Source organism: Rutilus rutilus, assembly GCF_951802725.1.
Source record: "Rutilus rutilus genome assembly, chromosome: 5".
NCBI classification, from domain to species: domain Eukaryota; kingdom Metazoa; phylum Chordata; class Actinopteri; order Cypriniformes; family Leuciscidae; genus Rutilus; species Rutilus rutilus.
The window spans coordinates 47,436,272-47,458,092 of record NC_140213.1 but is presented as its reverse complement, the minus strand read 5'-3'; the positions used below and the strand labels follow the sequence as shown (position 1 = coordinate 47,458,092).

Genomic DNA, 21,821 nt, shown 5'->3' with positions numbered 1-21,821 from the left:
TCACATGGAAACTAAAAGATTCACAGATGTCACAGATACCTCTATCCAACACTGATCATTTCAGAAAAAGGTTTTAATGTAAATAAAGTTTCATGATACTCACTGAAATACTTTCTAACACAGTAAATATGTGACCAACAAGAAACACAAGAAATACCTTTTGGTAGATGTTGTTTTCTCACTGAAGCTTGGCTGTCCACCATCTTTTGATTGGTCACTCCTCATAGACACTAAGCTGGACTCAGATGAGCCGGATCTTTCCCTAATACACAAAGAGCAAACAGAATCGATTTATTGCAGGAGGTCCCACTGTAACTGACATCTACATCTGCTATACACCTCCAACAATAAATTGATTTTTATAAACAAAAATAAATCCACAACATTGATAATAAACTTCAGTCGTTTTCAGTGTATGAATCAGAATGAGCTTTTATTTGCCAAGTGTGCGCAAACACACAAGGAATTTGTTGTGGTTTTACAGAAGCTCTTGGTACATACATATAAATAAACATACATTTATGACACGAAAACAGAAGAACATTTAAATAAGACTAAGAGAATAAATAAATAATAATGTATATATCTGGAACAGAAGATTTATATACAGAATTGTGCATTATGGACTGTGTATATACAACCATAAAAACTGTTTAATATGTATTGTGATGTTTGTATGTCTTGTAATAAAATAAAGAAGAAAGCACAGACACAAGTGTGTATTTCTTTCTTTTCCTTCCTTCCACTGTCATCTAGTGTCTACACAATAACTCTGCAGACACAACATTTTCCCTTTTCTTTAAAGAATTACTTTAAGAAACAATTTACTTCTTTATATAAAACAAGTTATATTAGCAAAACAAATGGTTTATTAATTCCTAGCACTTTCTTTAAGGAGTGCCTTAATAACTTTAAAACTAATCCAAGTAAACAACCAAAAACAACAATTGACTGGATTTGAATCATGGACTATTTCATTTTACGAAGTTGGGCTAAATGGATGCAGCTCTCCAATGCAGAAGAGAACTCAGAGACTGACAAAGCAAGTAAGTGAGAAACAGTGGCAACCATTTCTGGTTCATCTGTTGGTTCACTCTGTTGGTCTCAGGTAAGGTGAGTCGAGAGAGACTTCAAGTTCAAGTTCATTTTATTTATATAGCACATTTTACAACAGCCACTGGCTGTCCAAAGTGCTTTACAGAACAGCCAGATTAAAAGAAAATAATACCTACATAACACACAGAGCACAAATAAGAGCAGCAAAGCCAAGAGCACCTTAAAACAGGAGTAGCAAAACAGTATCAGACTCAAATATAAAATAGTAAAACAGAAGTGGCAAAACAGGAGGCCAATGCCACTATTTGGGAGGCAAATGCCACTATGCGCTCAGTACCATCAGTGTGTAGCTGAGAAAGGACTCGTCCCGAACCGTAATCAGAAGCATCAGTACTCACGCAAGTTGGCAGTCGGGGATCGAACAGAGCTAGAATGGGGCTCTTTGATAAGAGTGTCTTCAGGGTGGTAATACTTTGATCAGCCTTATCAGTCCAGAGAAAGTTCATGTCAGTGGAGGTTCTCAAAACTTCACGCAGGGGTTCAACCACTGTTGCGTAGTCAGGTAGAAATTTACTTTACCAAGACATAAGGGCCAGGAATGATCGCAGTGAGGCCGTGTCATGGGGAGCAGGTGCGTGCACGACAGCAACTATCAGGGTCTCTTTAGAAATCGTGTGCCCCAAAAATGTCAGGATTTGCAGCTTAAATTTACATTTATGCATATTTAGTTTCAGACCAGCCTTCTTCAGACAGTGAAGTACAGCTTTTAAGCGAGTGTCATGGATGTCCACTGTGTCGACGTAAACAATTAGGTCATCGAAGTAGGCTTGAACACCTAGCAATCTGTGCAGTATAGCCGTCATCATCTTCTGGAAAGCAGGCGCGGCTGAAGCCAGTCCATACGGGACACGTTTATAACGGAACAGCTCGTCCTGGGTAATAAATGCCATTCAATCTCGACTTTCAGGGTGCAAATGGAACCTGGTGATATATTGAAGCCAGGTTTATGGTTGAAAACACTGTCGCCCCACCCAGTTCTGCCAACATTTCCTCTATATGGGGCAAGGGGAGGCTATCTACAACTATAGACCTTATGTAGCCCCGCCCCTTTTCAGCGCTGCGCTCGTTGTCTTTTGACTTCCGGTCTGTATTTTCACAGCGATTTTGCGTGTTTATTAATGAACGGCTCGTTTTAAAATCTTCCCGGTCAACTGACATTTGTTAAGTCATCTGCTTTAAACATTACAGTCCTCATGATAACTTTCGTTAACTTTACATTAAGTAAACCCACTTCAAAAGCTAATTACTCCTGGACAGCAGCGCCATATAAATATACAGAGCGACCGCAAAAACGGAAGTTCAAAGACAATATTCTAAAGATGGCGGCGTATTCTAAGGTCTATAGCCTTATTAGGCTCCCTTAAATCAACGCACATGCGAATTCCACCTCCTTATTTTTGTGTCACTACAATTGGGGAGATCCATGGAGATGCATCCACCCGTTCAATTATGTCATGCTCCAACAGGTTTTTCAGTTCATCTGAAACCGCTTGCCTAACTGACAATGGCAGTCTTCTCAATTTTTGCTGAACAGGAATGAAACAAACCTTCTTTCACTTTGTATATGAATCCACTTGCGCATCCTACAGCATGCACTGGCAGTATTTCAGAATTCTCATTTGTAATCACAGTATCGACGTGAATCTCAAAAGGTGAGCCTGACTTTACTATGTAGAACGTGCCTGCTGCTGTACTACCATCATGGAAGACGTCTGTAGAAAAACAGCCCAGCACTGGAATAATCTCTTAGGAATAAGAAACTAATTTTACTGTTGATGGATTGAGGGTGCATGAAGCAAAATGTCTACGGTAAATGCTCTTGGGCAGTATTGATACTGATGAGCCCGTGTCCACAATTAACTCCACTGGTTGACAAAGTCCATAATTTTTTTAATTTGCACTGAACAGAGAATTTTGTCTGTCACCGTCTTAGGAACATTCATGTATAATACAGTGAACTCTGGTATAACAATCTCACGCACCTGTTTCTGTGATGATCGGCAAACTTTGGCAAAGTGCCCAATATTTCCACATGAACTGCATACTGCTTTGATGGCTGGACATGAAGGTTTTTTAGCCAGATGGTTGTTGGATTCGCAACAGTAACATAAACGCCGCTGTATCACGTTGGCAACTGACCGATCTGGTGAAGGGGAAGGTATTGTCTTTCTGTCCCTTTGTTTTACATTCCGGTGACTCTGTATGGCCCGTCGTTGTGAAGTACCTGAAAGAATCTCTGAGTTCTTTAATGCGGTTTCCATTTGCACTGCTATTGAGACAGCTTTGTTCAGCGTGAGGTCTGATTCAAGCAAAAGTCTGTCCCGAACGCGTGAATTAGCTGCTCGCTTCACGAGCTGGTCGCTTAACATTTGTTATTCCATTTCTCCGGAATTACATGCAACCGTAAGCTCCCATAAAGTAGCCAGGAACTGATTAATAGTTTCATCAGTCCGCTGTGTCCTTTGCCTAAATTTGTGTCTCTCTGCAACAACATTAACTGCAGGAACTAAATATCTTCAAACATATCACTGTTCATTCCCTTTTGAACCTTTAGACTTTCCCACCGTGCAATTTCTGCACCAATATTTACTGCCTTGGATCACTGATCGATTGCTCCTGTCTGCCTCGCTGCCTGCTGTGAGTTTGTTTGCTTCGGTGCTGTAAGCTCCGTCTTAGCCTTGTATTTCTTTCTGTTTTGAACCATCATTTACTATCATTTCTAGTTGTTTATACTACTAAATACAGCTTACCCAACATCTCAGATTAACCTGACTTTGCTAGCTTCCGTTATTATTAGCACAACACGCTAGTAATTCGCTAGCCTGTTACCACGCCACCCGTGCGCTCAGTTATTTTTTCATTTTTTTCTCTCGCGTGCCCACACCTTTGAGTTCATAAAAAGCCCAGGTAAGTAAGAATCAGTCAACAAACACGGTGAGTAATGTCTTGTCCTGTTATTGTCATCTGCACTTCATGTCACATGTTTAGCATTGCCTTCTCTGTCGGCAATATTGGATTTATATGTAATAAATGCAAGGAGACAGTCAGGCTGACGGAGAAGATTTCAGAACTAGAGACATGCATCCAAACTTTAATTGAGGATAGTAAGAGTGCTAGAGCTTTAGATATTATTTTGGATGCGCCTAGCATAGTGAACTCTTTACATGATTTGGTTCCGGCTGAATTAGTGCCTGTGCAGCAAGGCAAATGGGTGACAGTGAGGGATCGCTCTAGTCGCAGATACAAAAAAAAAAAAACACTCTTCCGTTCCGATTACCATAACAAATCGATTTGCCCCGCTCAGTAAAACACCTACTGAGAATTCTGTTGATTGTGCCCTAGTAATTGGTGATTCGATCACACGGAACGTGAAAATAGAGACACCAGCCACCATAGTCACATGTTTGCCGGGAGCCAGAGCGCCTGACATCAGAGCAAATTTAAAAGTGCTGGCTAATGCTAATCGTAAATTCTCTAAAATCATTATTCACGTCGGCACTAATGATGTTCGACTCCGCCAGTCGGAGATAAAAAAATTATAATATTAAAGAGGTGTGTGAACTCGCAAGTACGATGTCAAGCACTGTAATTTGCTCTGGCCCCCTTCCTATTCGCAGGAGTGATGAGATAGTTAGTAGATTGTGTTCACTCAATGGCTGGCTGTCGAGGTGGTGTCCGCTTAATAATATAGAATTCATAAACAATTGGAAAAGTTTTTGGGGCAAACCTGACCTGCTGAAAAGAGATGGTATTCATCTGTCCTGGGATGGTGCTGCTCTTCTCTCTAGTAATTAGGCTCATAGTCTTAGAGATAAAAAAAAAATGACAAATTGGGCACCAGGTCAGGAAGCAGACAGACTGGCTTAACCGACTCCCCAAAAAAATCCCATCACATAGAGCCTCTTTCACCTAGATATCACCATATAGAGACTGTGTCTGTTCCCCGAATTTGGAAATCCAAAAAACTTCCAAACCCATCTAAGGGTAAAAATGTAATTGATGTTCAACAAATAAAAAACAGCTATAATACAGATGAGCAAATGCTAAAGCTTGGGTTGCTGAATATTCGATCCCTTACTCCAAAAGCACTCATTGTTAATGATATGATTTCAGATAATAACCTAGATGTGCTGTGTTTGACAGAAACCTGGCTAAAACCAAACGATTACATTACTTTAAATGAGTCCACCCCACAAGATTACAGTTATAAACATGAACCTCGTCTGAAACACAAAGGGGGAGGTGTTGCTGTAATTTATAGTAATATTTTTCAAAACCACTAAGAAATCAAGTTTTAAATATAACTTCTTTTGAAGTATAAATATATAGTGTAAACAATAAATCACGTTTGAGATTTGTGCTGGCTGCTGTATACAGGCCACCAGGGCACCATACAGACTTTATCAAAGAATTTGCAGACTTTCTATCAGAATTAATATTGACTGCAGATAAAGTACTAATTGTTGTTGATTTTAATATACACATAGATAATGAAAAAGATGCATTGGGATTGGCAATTAAAGACATTGTAAACTCAATTGGAGTTAGACAACACATGTCAGGACCTACTCATTGTCGTAATCATACTCTAGGTCTAATATTATCACACGGAATAGATGTTGATGCCGTTGAAATTCTGCAGCAGAGCGATGACATCTCAGATCATTATCTAGTCTCATGTAAATTACATTTAGCCAAGGCTGCAAAGCCGACTCCGTGTTATAAATATGTTAGACCTATCACTTCTGCCACTAAAGATTGCTTTATCAATAATCTTCCTAATCAGTTTCATCATCTCAGCATCCCGAATAGCTTAGAAGAACTTGATATTGCAACAAACTTTTAACTCTCTCTTTTCCAGCACTTCAGACACAGTTGCTCCGTTGCGCTTAAAGAAGATTAAAGAAAATAGTCCAACGCCGTGGTACAACGAGCACATTCGGGCCCTTAAGAGAGCAGCCAGGAAAATGGAGCACAACTGGAAGAAAACAAAACTAGAGGTATTTCAGATTTCATGGAAGGAGAGCTCGATTACTTACAGAGAGGCCTTAAAAGCTGCTAGATCTGCTTATTTTTCAACCCTATTAGAAGAAAATAAACAAAACCCTAGGTATTTATTTGAAACAGTGGCTAAACTAACAAAAAAGAAAGCTTCAAGCCCAGAAGTTTCCAAGCAGCACAGCAGTAATGACTTTATGAACTTCTTCACTTATAAGATTGATAATATCAGGGACAAAATTACAACTATGCAATCGTCTACTACAGTATCGCATCAGGGAGTGCATTTTGGTCTCCCTGAGGAAAAACTTGATTCATTTATTGCTATAGGAGAGGAAGAATTTTGCAAACTCGTTAATTCATCTAAATCGACAACATGTATGTTAGACCCTATACCAACTAAGCTACTGAAAGAGAGGCTCCCAGAGGTCATAGATCCTCTTCTTAATATCGTTAATTTGTCTTTGTCTCTAGGATATGTACCAAAAACCTTTAAGCTGGCTATGATTAAACCGCTTGTTAAAAAAAACGCAACTTGATCCTACAGAATCAGTCAATTACAGGCCGATCTCGAATCTGCCTTTTCTGTCAAAGATGCTAGAAAAGGCGGTATCCTCACAACTGTGTTCCTTTCTTGAAAGAAATGATATCTGCAAGGATTTTCAGTCCGGATTTAGACCGTATCATAGTATCGAGACTTCATTAGAGTCACAAATGATTTGCTCTTATCATCTGATCGTGGTTGTATCTCTCTATTAGTGTTACTTGATCTTAGTGCTGCATTTGACACCATTGACCACAACATTCTTTTAAATAGACTAGAAAACTATGTTGGCATTAGTGGAATTGCACTAGCATGATTAGTGGAATTGCAAATCATACTTATCTGACCGTTATCAGTTTGTAGCAGTAAATTAAGAGATGTCTTATCGATCACAAGTTCAGTATGGCGTACCACAAGGCTCAGTACTAGGACCGCTGCTGTTCACTCTGTACATGCTACTATTAGGAGATATCATTAGGAAGCATGGCATTCGTTTTCACTGTTATGCTGACGATACTCAGCTGTATATTTCTTCAAAACCTAACAAAACCTACCAATTCACAAAATTAACAGAATGCATAGCTGATATAAAAAATTGGATGACTAGTAATTTCCTACTTCTAAATTCTGAAAAAACAGAGATTCTAATTATTGGACAAAAAACTCCCACACGTAATAACCTAGAATACTGTCTAACACTTGATGGCTGCTCTGTTAAAGGGATAGTTCACTTTAAAATGAAAATTCTAATGAAAATGTTGTTTCAAACCTGTATGAATTTCTTTCTTCTGCTGAACACAAAGGAAGATATTTAGAAGAATGTCAGTAACCAGGCAGTGTCTGGGTCCCATAGTATATTTTTTTCCTACTATGGAAGTCAATGGGACCCAGAAACTGCCTGGTTACTGACATTCTTCTAAATATCTTCCTTTCTGTTCAGCAGAAGAAAGAAATTCAGACAGGTTTGAAACAACATGAGGGTGAGTATATGATGACAGAATTTTCATTTTAAAGTGAACTATCCCTTTAAGTCTTCGTCATCGGTTAGGAACCGGGGTGTGCTCTTTGAAACCAATCTTTCATTTGAAAGTCACGTGTCTAGTATCTGTAAAACCGCATTTTTCCATCTTAAAAATATATCTAAATTACACCATATGCTCTCATTGACAAATGCGGAACAATTAGTTCATGCGTTCATGACATCAAGGCTAGATTATTGTAATGCTATTATGGGTGGTTGCCCTGCACGCTTAATAAACAAACTACAGCTGGTTCAAAACGCAGCAGCTTTAGTTCTTACCAGAACCAGGAAGTATGACCATATTAGCCCGGTTCTGTCAACACTGCATTGGCTCCCTATTAAACATTGCATAAATTGTAAAATATTGCTGATTACTTTCAAAGCACTAAATGGTTTAGCTCCGCAGTACTTGAGCGAGCTCTTAATGCATTATAGTCCTTCACGTCTATTGCGATCTCAAAATTCTGGCCATACCTAGAATATCAAAATCGACTGCTGGCGGTAGATCCTTTTACTATTTAGCACCAAAACTTTGGAACAGTCTTCCTACCATTGTCCGGGAAGCAGACACACTCGGTCAGTTCAAAGCTAGATTAAAGACACATCTCTTTGACCTAGCATTCACATAATACATTATAGACTTCTATAAATCAATGTTAGGCTGCACAGATTAGGTCAGCCGGAACTGGGAACACTTCCCATTAATCCTGATGTACTCGTTACAGCATAAGAAGAATGGCATCTACGCTAATTTCAGTGTCTTTGTTTATCCCGAGGTTTTCCCGCAGCCTGCCGGATCCAAGCTGTATCTAGATCTGACGAAGGACCTTCGCCTGGACCCGATGACAACGCAGTGCTGAAGTGCCAACTAGTCTCTTCCTATGGAGGATCCCTTTACGACTCGACAGATAAAGCGTTGTCGGGAAAACTCAATTCGCGTATCTACCCCGAAGTGACAAAATAAAATAAAATTCTGTATACAAATTTATAAGGAAAGACCAGTACTTTGTTTAGGCTTGGTTTGTAGGGAATTACAAACCTGCGCACATATATTCAAACGCACATAACTATAGAACCAATTCTTAATGCGCATGTGAACGCCATCAGCGTTTATCACAGGTTCGCGTTTAAAGTCTGTGTAGAGAGAATGGTGTCGTCTTAGTGGCCCCTAATTTAATAACAAATGATCATTGCGACGGTAGCGAATCAATCAAAACTTACTTTGTTAGTAATACTTTGTATTACTTTGTATAACTTTATTGAACCGCTATTAAGCCAAAACAATCTCTGTTACCTTAAATTATACATTTATCTCTGTAAAGCTGCTTTGAAACAATCTACATTGTTAAAAGCGCTATATAAATGAAGATGACTTGACTTGACTGTGGTCTTTTGTCCTTTGTAACTAAATCACACAAAACAACAAATCACATGGAAACTAAAAGGTTCACAGATGTCTTTATAATTTGGTCAAACAATTATCAAAGCAGCAGATTACCTCTATCCAACACTGATCATTTCAGAAAAAGGTTTTAATGTAAATAAAGTTTCATGATACTCTCTGAAATACTTTCTAACACAGTAAATATGTGACCAACAAGAAACACAAGAAATACCTTTTGGTAGACGTTGTTTTCTCACTAAAGCTTGGCTGTCCACCATCTTTTGAACGGTCACTCCTCATAGACACTAAGCTGGACTCAGGTGAGCCGGATCTTTCCCTAATACACAAAGAGCAAACAGAATCGATTTATTGCAGGAGGTCCCACTGTAACTGACATCTACTTCTGCTATACAGTTCTATTAGCTTACATAGCTACTGCTTTTTTAAGTTAAGTTTTTATAAACAAAAATAAATCCACAACATTGATAATAAACTTTTTCAGTGTATGAATCAGAATGAGCTTTTATTTTCCAAGTGTGCGCAAACACACAAGAAATTTGTTGTGGTTTTACAGGAGCACTTGGTACATACATATAAATAAACATACATATAGGACTCAAGAACAGAAGAATATTTAAATAAGACCAAGTGAATAAATAAATAATAATGTATACATCTGGAACAGAACAGAAGATTTATGTACAGAATTGTGCATTATGTACTGTGTATATACAACCATATAAAAAAATATGTATATGTATTGTGATGTTTGTACGTCTTGTAATAAAATAAAGAAGCAAGCACAGACACAAGTGTGTATTTCTTTCATCTCTTTTCTAATCTTTTCTTTTCCTTCCTTCCACTGTCATCTAGTGACTACACAACAACTCTGTAGACACAACATTTTCCCTTTTCTTTGAAGCATTTTGGTTAGGGTACTGTCTTGGAACATTACAACATGATACCATACTCTAATTCTGTATTACTTACAGTGTTTGGAATAAAGAATTACTTTAAGAAACAATTTACCTCTTTATATAAAACAAGTTATATTAGCAAAACAAATGGTGTATTAACTCCTAGCACTTTCTTTAAGGAGAGCCTTAATAACGTTAAAACTAATCCAAGTACACAACCAAAACAACAACTGACTGGATTTGAATCATGGACTATTTCAGCAACATTGCATCTATTTATTATCCTTCAACCAAGCTGGTTGTTTAAGAACTCTCACACTTCTTCTAGGACTCGTTTGCTGTTCTTTTACATGAGCATGAGGCTGTAAGCTTAGTTTCCCTTCTGGTGTTTTTCCCAAACTTATCAACACCTCATTTGGAACTCCAGTGAGACGAGACGTATTCCATTTCTTTGCATCTTCATACAGGAAGGTATTTGGACCAACTCTCCTTCTCACCAAACATGGAGCAGTGTACCTTGTTGAGCCTTTGTGAACATGCTCTGGTTTCTTAATACGCACCCAGTCCTTTTCCTTGAATTTGAGTACCTTAGCTCCTCTCTTTTTGTCAGTATAGTCTTTACATTTCTGCTGTTTACGTGTCACAGTGTGTTTGATCTCAGAATATGTCTTTACTTCCGTGCTGACAGACAGCACATCCAATTTTGTACGCATTTTGCGGCCACGCAGGAGTTCGAAAGGTGTAGCCCCTGTGGTAGCATGTGGCGTCACCCGGAAATTATGGAAGAACTGTGTCACAGCTGCCCTCCAGGGATTCTTTTCCTGAATTGCAGATTGGATTCATTGTTTCAACACTCTATTAAATCGTTTCTACTGCCCTGTTGGCCTGTGGATAATATACATGTATGGAGTACATATGTTGAATGTTACCCTCCTTCAGAAAGTCAGCAAAAGCAGTAGATGTTAGTTGTGGACCATTATCAGACACTAAGCATTGTAGATTACATTCTCTACTGAAGATGGTGTCCAGGAAGATTATTGTGACATCTGTTGTCACTTGCGATGCAAAAGCTACTTCTGGCCACTTATTGAAGTAGTCCTGCAGTGTTATGGAGTAGCGGCAATCCCATGTAGCAGACTCAAATGGTCCCACAATATCGATGGCTACCCTTTGCCATGGACCGTTTGGTAGTTCCACAGGTACGAGAGGTGCAGGTGCAGGCCGTTTTGTCGTTCAGCTGACATGTCAAACATGAGGCAATCAGAGTTTCTACACTTCTGCCCATTTTCGGCCACCAGTAGAGCTCGTGAATCCTTTGTTTTGTCCGTACATTGCCTTAGTGTCCTTCGTGAGCTAAATTCACCAGTCTTGTATGCAGAGACAATGGGACTAATAGGCAGTGATCCCCTCGCATAATTAGCGGACCCTCCACAGAAAGCTCATGTCTGATGTGAAAGTAAGGTTCTAGTTCTTGTTTCACTGACTTCTTGTTTTTAGGCCAGCCATTCTTGATCTGTGCACGAACTGGAGGCAGTTCTCCGATGCAGAAGAGAACTCAGAGACTGACAAAGCAAGTAAGTGAGAAACATTTCTGATTCATCTGTTGGTTCACTCATCTCAGGTAAGGGGAGTCGAGAGAGACAGTCTGCTGTTGTGTTGTATCTCCCAGGGCGGAATGCAAAATCATAGGAATAGCATAACAGACGGGCTGACCACCTAGCAATTCGCATGCCAGCTCTACCTGTGCCTTTTGATGTAAGAAGCGTTGTAAGGGCTTGGTGGTCAGTGCGCAGAACGAAATGTCTACCCCAGAAATATGTCCTCCATTTTTCAATACTCGACACACAAGCCAGTGCTTCCCTCTCCCCAGTCGAGTACTATCTTTCAGCTGATGAAAGAGTTTGAGAGGCAAATGCCACTATGCGCTCAGTACCATCAGCGTGTAGCTGAGAAAGGACTCCTCACAATGGCCCTCATTTATCAAAAGTGCGTACACCAAATTTCCAGCGTACACCTGGCGTACACCCAAAACCACGGTGACTTTGAGATTTATCAATATGGACGTTGGCGTACGGCACGCTCAAATACTACGCCAGCTCAGGAGGTGGTGTACGCACGTTTTGAGTGCGGGAATGCGCAGAAAAACTATTCCTAACACCACAAAAAGCACTGACAAACTAAAAGATATAATATATTATGACCCACTGTAAAAAAAAAACAACAACATAGTAATTATAAACTTCAGTGTTTCTTTTTGTGCAACATGGACTTCAATGTTTAATTTGTGTGAATTTACCAAAGCATTTGAATTGTAGGCATATGTATTCCTTAAGTTGCGAGCCTGTGCGCTTTACCTGACGTTTCAAGCCTGGTTTATACTTTCGCCTGGCTCCGCGAGTCTCCGCAGACTGCGCGCGCACCTCCCCAAACGGACGAGGCGTTTATACTCGACGCGCTCGCCGTACTATTCTTTGAAACGATGGTTAGGCCAGGGTTAGGCCCGGCAGGTGTGCACGGACTGGGTTTAGTAATGAAAGGCTTTCAATGACCAAAAACATAATTCAGACTGACAAAATAATAAAAATGCCATTCTTCTTATTTTAAATAATAATAATAATACAAATAATAATAATAACGAAATTCTTCTTCTAAATAACAATAAGCGTCATTAATAATAAAAATCCACTTCCCTTCTCTTTCTCAAAGAAGTTTCTCTTCTTTGCCGTCTTCCGTGTGTCCATGGCGTAAAATGAGGGCGTGGGGGGAGCGGAGACTTGAATATATAGGGGCGTGTTATTCTAATGACGATCGATTTCAGCCGCGGCATTTATCAAGGGCAGGTATTGCGTACACCAGAATTTCAAAGGTACGCACAGCTTCATAAATCAGGCGATGAGAAGAGTCTAAGCATAATCTTACGCCAATATATACGCCCATTTCTACGCAAGATTGATAAATGAGGGCCAATGAGCGCAGTGAGGCCGTGTCATGGGGAGCAGGTGCGTGCACGACAGCAGCTACATTATCAGGGTCTGGATGTAATCCCTCTTTAGAAATCGTGTGAATAGTTTCACACTATAGTTTATAGTTCAACTATAGTGAATAGTTTCATCAGTCTGCTGTGTCCTTTGCCTAAATTTGCCTTTGCGACAACATTAACTGCAGGAACGAAAAAATATCACTGTTCATTCCCTTTTGAACCTTTAGACTTTCCCATCTGCACCAATATTTACTGTGGTCTTTTGTCCTTTGTAACTAAATCACACAAAACAACAAATCACATGGAAACTAAAAGATTCACAGATGTCTTTATAATTTGGTCAAACAATTATCAAAGCAGCAGATTACCTCTATCCAACACTGATCATTTCAGAAAAAAGGTTTTAATGTAAATAAAGTTTCATGATACTCTCTGAAATACTTTCTAACACAGTAAATATGTGACCAACAAGAAACACAAGAAATACCTTTTGGTAGATGTTGTTTTCTCACTGAAGCTTGGCTGTCCACCATCTTTTGAACGGTCACTCCTCATAGACACTAAGCTGGACTCAGGTGAGCCGGATCTTTCCCTAATGCACAAAGAGCAAACAGAATTGATTTATTGCAGGAGGTTCCACTGTAACTGATATCTACATCTGCTATACAGTTCTGTTAGCTTACATAGCTACTGCTTTAAGTTAAAGGGATGGTTCGGAGTAAAATCAACCTAGGGTCCTTTGCACCATGACCTCGAGCCAAACACCCCCCAGAAGCCTTTTTTCCCTTGGTTGAACACTATTAAAGTTAGAGCTTATTTAGAGAAATCAACTGGATGGCTTAGTGCAGGTGCTAATGGATCCAAGGCTGTATCTCAGAACTCAGAACCATCCCTTTAAGGAGGTGACAGGATTTTGAGATTCTGTGTATGGGCATTTTACCCACCGAGCCGCTGTTATTAAACTATGCAAAGGTAAACTTGGTTTTGCATTCTATCACCCCTTTAAGAACTACTGTAATGCAGGGATCTAGAATACACTGATACACATAGAACCTTGTGTTTTTGACACTTTAAATGCAATAAGCCAATAAAAAGAATTTAGTTTAGTGCATGCGCTGTGACAGCTGCTGTCTGTGCATTGCGTTTAGGCGTGTGCGCTCATCAAATTTAAACTGGCAAGGCAAGCCGCGTCTCTCATACACAGTTTGAAAGCGGCTGAAATCACAGTAACAAGTATCATGTGGGTGTCGTCGATGGATATTGCTTATATTGGATAGCATCCTCTATGTCGGATTAATTTAGCAAGGTGATCTACGGTGAAGGTGAACATCACGATAACTACTAAGGGGTGAGTGAAACTTGTTTACAGGACCCGCCATGGTCACATTTATGCCACATTCATTGTGCAAACAGGTTATTCGGTCCTTGAAGGCATCGGAGGTGTTATATTCGTTTGTTGGACAGATCACAATTTTTGCAATGCAATAAGACCCCCCTTGTAACTACTTCAGCGGTTTTAAGTGTCCTACCACAAATAACAATGATAACACATCTGTTATTTCACCTTTACTTCCTATTTCGTTTCAGTTCCCCTTTAAAGACGGAGTTTGGTTTAGTGTTGATGGCAAACCTTGTTTCCCGAAACATTTCTTCAACCAATATGCTAAATTGATGCACGGGTTGGACCATGCATCAAAAGGGGGGATGGTAACTTTTGTTTAAAAAAAAAAAGAAAAGAAAAAAAAAAGATGTTTGCTTTGGATATTGTTTGGAAGACCCCATTTATGGGAATGGAAGGGGTTAAACAACGAGTGCCATCAACTGAGTTGTGTGAACATCACATGTTGACATCTAACATTTATGTTTAGGTAAAAACAACTCAAGGAAAGGCAGCTGATACCCCACTGCACGACATAAAACCGGGAGATTTATGAAGGTATAACGGGATTATGAAAATGTGACAGTTCTTGTTTAAATTATAACAATTTTAGTATAGTGATAGTTTTGGTGTTAGTGTACCTGCCATGTGTAATGCTATGTATTTCAGCTTTAGTGGAGAGAATGGTGAAAAGTACAGTTTCATACCAAATGCTTCAAATGTCTAATTATGAAGATCAATTTAATGATGCATATCCAAAACCAAAGAAATTTGATGATGACACGACCAGCGGAAGTTACAGCAAAACTTATTGAGTTAAGATATGTTTTTTTCCATTCTGAACATCTATAATATTTCTTGTTTTTACTATGTTGACTGAGGGTCTGATTTAATGTCAGGAGTGCAATAACAGTGTTTATTCATTCAGCCCGGCTTCAGATAAAAATCTTTACTTGCTTGCTAATAATTCAGATTAAGAGAGTGATCACCACCTTTTGAATAAGTCACAGTCTGATCTTTCACTAATGACAAAGAGCAGAAGGAAAAAACACTTTACTACAAGAGGTTCCCCTGCATTAATCAAGATATTTGATGTTCCAAATGGTAATTATATACAGTTAAAATTATACATAACTAAAACTATATGAATTATTATTTCTATCTTAACCGCAGACATTAACTTTGGACACACTAGTTATCTTTTGCGGTGTTTAACATTTGATTTGCCAAAAGTTCTTTTTTTTTCCACTCCACAGATTCGATTGGATGGAAACAAGCTGTTTGTTCTAGAATTCTAGTTTTGCGCACAACAATAGTGAGAGAAGCACTCCTTGTTAAGGTTTTGTTCCTCACAGGGAAAAACCTGAAACTCCAGTAGTGTTTAAAATGATAGTGTGAAAACAGCTGCAGTCTTACCTCTGTTTCTCTGACAGACTTATCTTAGAGAGAGAGTCCTTTCCTCGTTCCTCCGACATTACTGCAGCTAATCAACCACTGCAAACAGATCAGCACTGGTTTGTAAAACAGTCAGCTCAACATGACCTGGAGATGACAATATGTTAATGAGATGCTACAAACAAATATACTGCCATGTAGAGATCGTTAGGGATAATTCACGACTAGCTGTAAATTAAATTATTTTAAAGCAAGAAGAAATGGACATTATAATTAGGCTACTGTGTTTAAAACTTGAGGCGGCAAACTGAACTCATATAAAGTTCATAACGTTCTGTTTCTTTATTATTAATTATATTTGACATAAACGAACATTCACTCTGATTCAATCTGTCTTATCTCTGAAGATCTATTTTAAAATACTTTCGATTTCGCATTATCACAAAGCAACCGCCCGAAATGAAAAAGGAAAACCCTTCTGAAACGTGTTATTCGTTTACAATAACCCTTTCGAGTAAACTTCATGTGTTAACTTTCATCGCCTTCAAAATATTTATTCGTGTAAGTTAATTTCTAGCAGCTTCTGCGTCTGTTTGGAGTAACAGGTTATAATACTGCCGGGATAAAACAGGCCTACTTTAACTTCGAATTTTAAATTACAGTGATAAACAGTATAAAATCAATACTATATTTCCCAAAATAACTGTAATCAAGAAAGCTAATACTTACTTGAAGTCTGAAGAGAATTTAGACTTAGATTTCTTTTCTGTCCTTCAGAGTGTTCGCTTGTCACATGGTACGAGTCCAAAGCAAAGTCCAGTATCTGGTGGAAGAGATTTCTCGCCTGTGTATAAACTTTGTTAACGATTAACTGGTCAATATTGTAAGGACTGATTTTCCAGCTGAGACAAAACTCACCCTGCAATAAATCCATAAAATGCACCCTGGACAGAAGATAGCAAAGACAGAACACAGGTGTCACGGTGTGGGTTTTGTGTCTTGTTCTTGTCTGTCATGTGTTCCCCTGTCTTTTCATGTTTAGCTGTCTCCCGTTATGTTGATTAGTCTTCCCAGGTGTTTCTTATTTACCACGCCCCCTTGTTATCTTGTTTAGCTTGGTTGTCTGTTTATTTAAACCCTGTGTTTTAGTTTAGTCATTGTGAGTTATTGATGTTGTAAGGTTGCATGTTCTTTGTTCTGTTCTGAAGTCTGAGTTTATGTCAAAGTTCTAGTTTATTTAGTAAAAACACCGTTGCACTTGGATCCTGCTTCTTGCTTCCTGCTCTGCATCGTTACAACAGGACATCGCCTGTCCAAACTGTCCTTCTTCCTTATCTCTGCATCCCCCTCTCCCTCTACCCTCTCCCTTCTCTTCTCCCTCCTCAAGTCACTGAAAGTTCACTAAGAATGTCTATATATCACACATGATGCATCTTGTGAAAATATTGTTTTTTTCATGTTTGGTATCATTTTAAGTGTCTCAGTGCGATTGGTAAAATGGTCTTAATTTCATTGCAGTCATTGGTTTAATGAGAAAGATTGAGAACTTAGGAGAATCCTGTTCTCCTCTCTGGGTGATGTCTCTTCAAGATATCTCCCGAAACAAGGTGCTACCCCCTGGGGTACATGAATTGACCCAAAACAACTCTAAACAATATTTGTATAACCCTTCTCTTCTGGACTGGGTATTTAAGGCTAGGTGACAGCAGTCTTTGGGACCCTTTACCAGGATCATCCCCCATACAGTGCAGTTTCAGTGTTTTCCTGTTGGAAAACACTCACACACCACTGTGTGTCTCTGTCAGGAATGCATTGCTTACTTTTGGAGTCATCTTTGAGTAAATTATGTCATGTATTTATTATTTCTGAATTGGATTTTAATCATTTACTTGTGTAATTGGCATGATACATTTTTACCTGACAAATAAATGTTACATCTTGATTCATTCTGCATTTTTCAGAAATCATTATCTCCAGTAGATTAAAGTGCAGTCTGGTGTTTCTGCAAATCTCTGTCCAGGATAGATCAAACCGAAGGCACTATGAATGGAGCATGGGACACATAATAGGGAGACCTTCCGATTTCTGACTATCCCTGACTTAGCATGTTGTACGCTGCAACTATTACAAAAAATTACACCTATGGGTCAGTAGTGAGCGGCCGCTTAGGGTAAAATAGTTGCACTGCACCCTCTGACTATTTCAGGACTGGCTAGTTTGTGATCGTGAGCGCACATTCGCGACGTGATGTCTCAAAGTGGCACTGGGTCCTTAATGAACGAATATTTGAAATGATGAGATACTCAGAATAATCAAAGATCTAAATTAATTAATAATCAATATTTATGACTATTTTCTAATAAGAAATACGATCTAAATTTGATTATCATTTGAATTTGGAGTCAGATTAAGCGCAGAGCTAAAGTAATATTGAAACTAAATTCCAATAAATTAAGTGAACCTCACTGGAGCGCTGAAAAGACATACACACATTATTCCTTCGCCCACCGTTGGATTCCGTCGTTGGGCCAATGGGTGGTCCTTACAATATGACATCCTCCTTTTGCGGAAGCATAAAGCAAAGCTCGCACTGAGAAATGTGGTGAAGGAGGATGGCGCCAGGAGCACGGGAAGTGGGGGCACCCCGTTTTCACAGGATTGTAAATGCAACGCAAATTTTTGTTCATTACATTTATTCATTTTTAACATTTAGTCATTACATTACATTTGTAATAAACACTTTAGTGGGCTATTTAAAAAGTGTTATTTATATGTTACATTTTTAAATTTCTTTTTTTTTAAAACATACGCTCAGAGTGTGACGTCATAAACACCTCAATAACCATTTTATTTAAAGGCTTAATTTATGTCCCATTGACCGGTCCGTTGCATTACGATTAAAAGCAGTATCAATGTCAAAAATGTGATGTGCAGTCAAGTTCGGGTGTGTGTGCTGGTTAAACGAGTGTTCTCACTGATGCACTTGTAATTCGCGAGTTTTGACGAGTTTTATAGTGTAAATATTATTTCTTATTCAAAAGTGGTTTTCTTTTGTTTAACACTTTCGGTTTTGTTTCTATAAACTCATTTGCTCCTCATTCTGCCTGTCACGTGACCTGTTTTTTTTTTTGTAAATCCTCAAGTCTCGAAATCTACTGGTACTGTAATGGCATTTGGAGAAAACAAGGCAAGGGATGATCACACTAAATAGGCTATTGATTTGATTTAATATTAATTAATTAATTAATAAAATCTATTATTTATTTTGTAAATATCGTCACTTTTTTTCCCACAAGGTCCTGAAGCTATTCACAATTTCTTTGCATCATTTAGATGTCCCTTTAATAATTTTGTTATGTAGAAACCACTTTGAGATGATTTTTGCTTTGTGATATGATGCATTGCTGAAAGTTGCTGTTAACAAATAGGTAAATTGTGGACATGAAGGGATGCACATGGTCAGAAAATACACTTAGGGCCAAATTTACTAAACAGGGCGAGTGAGAGCGCAATCCCATAAAAGTGCAAATGGGAGTGGAAAGTTATGCGCATGATTCATTTAAATACTCTCCTCTCATAAAGTTTGTCTGAAAGGGAAACTCCTACAAATGGATATGCAATAAGGTCAGCCGCAAAAATAACCCTGTCCACGCCTTTTCAGTGCAAATTTTTCACTGCTTGTCTTTAGTAAATCCTGACAGTAGTTTTGTAACTCCAAAAGAGGGTTTGCGCTTGAGCAAGCTGTTAAATTTGGCCCTGGGCTGTAGCACTCAAACGATGATTGATTATAAACAGGCCCAAAGTGTGACAAGAAAACATCTCCAGTTACCTAGGGTGCTGATATCCCTCCTCGTCTCCTCGTTCCTCCGTCCTCCATCCTATGACCCGGAAACCGATTGAGCTCAGCCATCTTGAAGGACATCTCAATTCTCTAATTGCACCGCAAAGAGTCGAGGATCGAGGAGTGAGGAGGCTTCCTGAGGATTCCAATGTATAAAAAAAGTTACATTCCTTGTTAATAGAAATTAGAAAAAGTTACATTTTCTTTCCTTGCAGCCTTCCCTCGCATCCTACAGGGGTGGAGCTGAGACGCGAGGAAAGGAAGCGAGGAAAGGTAACGAGGATGCACAAATAAGAAATGAGAAGCACCACTAATGTAACCTCGGTTCCCTGAGAAGAGGGAACGAGACACTGCGTCACTGAAGGTGGCGCTATGGGGTGTTATCCCCTCCTTCCTCTAATCTACTGAAGCCGAACAGTGCGTGTCCACTGGTACTGAGCGAGCGTTTTCAATTCATTCCTACAGAAGTCGAGCTTTCACGCTCGCGCAGTGCATTGTGGGATTGACAGTGGACAGGAGAAAGCGTTGAGAGTGCCCGAAAGCGTCAAAAGGTTGGGCAGTTCTGACTGCATATAAAAATATGCAGATTGTGACGGAGTTAATGCTGGATTTAGTGCGTAAATCGTTTTGTTTACGAATTAGAGGTTTTGCAGTTATTATATATACAGTATGTTAAATATTTTATTTTGGATGTGTTCATTGTGATTATATTGGCAGGGTTTATAAGATTTACAGGATATCTTTGCTTGGGACATTTGGAAACAAAGCTTGTCTATTTCCAAATGTAATCGTGTGCATCTCTGATGATTATATTCTCTGTGTGTTGAAAAAAAATAGATCACACAAACTCGCAACCGACACACCCCAAAGCGGAGGCGTTAACGTTGCCAGCGGCACTGAGCAGAGTTTTGCCGCTGTAATGGACATGCACCATTACATTTAGAAATAGACTAGCTTTGTTTCCAAATGAACCCTTCTTCTCAGGGAACCGAGGTTACGTTAGGGGTGACGTTCCCTTTCGAGTCGGTCTCTCGACACTCGGGATCTAAAATCCCGCCGTGTTGACAGCGAAGGTCCAGATCGGCTGCAAGCCAAGCCGTTGACCTCAGCTAAAAGTACTTAATGCAACGAAGACCTCATAAGCTCAGCAGCATAGCGGCAATTAGAGCAAGTTGCACAAGCATTGACTACTGCAAACACATCGCAGAGTAAAGGACAGTGGTCTCGCCTGCATCCTGTATAACCATTACACTCACTGCCAGCAGACAGCAGTCATGCTGTGATTGTCTCCAGACTGCATTAACAGCCGCCATTCAGTACCCCAGGCACATGGATAGGCGACGGCACTATCGCCTAACAACGTTCATCCCGGGACATGAGACATCCACAGCGCGAGGCTGAGCACCACACCGTCACAGTATTTATGGTTAATGGCGGAGGTCGTGCCAAAGCCTAGTACTGATGTCCACTGCAGCGGCGATGCCGGTGCTGTCATGAACATGATAAACACCGTGCAGATGAAACACAAAGGCAGCAGTAGCACTGGTGCCGTCAGTCATATACAGGCGCGGAATAGGCCTAATGCACAGGCTTGCGTTGGCTGCAGCCTAGGGGCCCCATGTGTGCAGGGTACCCGAATTGACCAGACTATTTTTTATTTTATTTAAAATTTACTTCAGCATGAACAAAAAAGACCCTCTTTGGCCCATAAGAAATATAAAAAATAAAATAAAGAAAAATAAGCAGGTGATTGGATAGATGTGACATTTAGGTCACATCTGTCAAATCAGCTGCTGGTCAAATCATGTCAATCATTTTCATTTACGTCACTGCTATTTCTAGACGGCATAGCGGCAAAATGTCCGAAAGAAAGTACTATAGTGTGAAGCACATAAATGGAAAATACAAAGGTTAAAAAACAATGTGACCGAGATATACTGAAAGAATCCCTAAATTGACTGGATACTTCAAGGTAGGGGTGTGCTATATCACGAATTTGATTGTGGACGATTAAAATGTCTCCACGATCTGCTTTGTAGAAATATCGTAGTATTGTGCTACAGTGCATTCTATCAGTTCAGTAATGGTGCCTCAGAGAGAATCTGATTCATTCATTTGATTCTATTTGAGAGAAAATCGTATGCGTGTCTGTATGCGTGCAGGTCTTAAAGTGACAGCAGCCAATTAGTAAACATGCTTTCGCCTGTCCTTATCCAAAAATTTTAAATCACCCCATGGTTTACTCAC

General features: G+C 39.4%; 1 protein-coding gene across 1 annotated transcript in view; it reads right to left on the bottom strand.

The window, feature by feature from the left end:
* The window catches only part of LOC311290789 (uncharacterized protein), a 113,812-nt gene extending 96,981 nt beyond the window's left edge, over positions 1-16,831 (bottom strand). The window contains exons 1-6 of the mRNA XM_084409497.1: positions 16,652-16,831; positions 16,463-16,577; positions 15,755-15,880; positions 13,448-13,552; positions 9,296-9,400; positions 158-262 (exon numbers count right to left, since the gene is read on the bottom strand). Coding sequence (XP_084265623.1) covers positions 158-262; positions 9,296-9,400; positions 13,448-13,552; positions 15,755-15,813 — 374 coding nt within the window. The 5' untranslated portion in view covers positions 15,814-15,880; positions 16,463-16,577; positions 16,652-16,831. The remainder of the gene's footprint in view (positions 1-157; positions 263-9,295; positions 9,401-13,447; positions 13,553-15,754; positions 15,881-16,462; positions 16,578-16,651) is intronic.
* Positions 16,832-21,821: the final 4,990 nt, after the last annotated feature.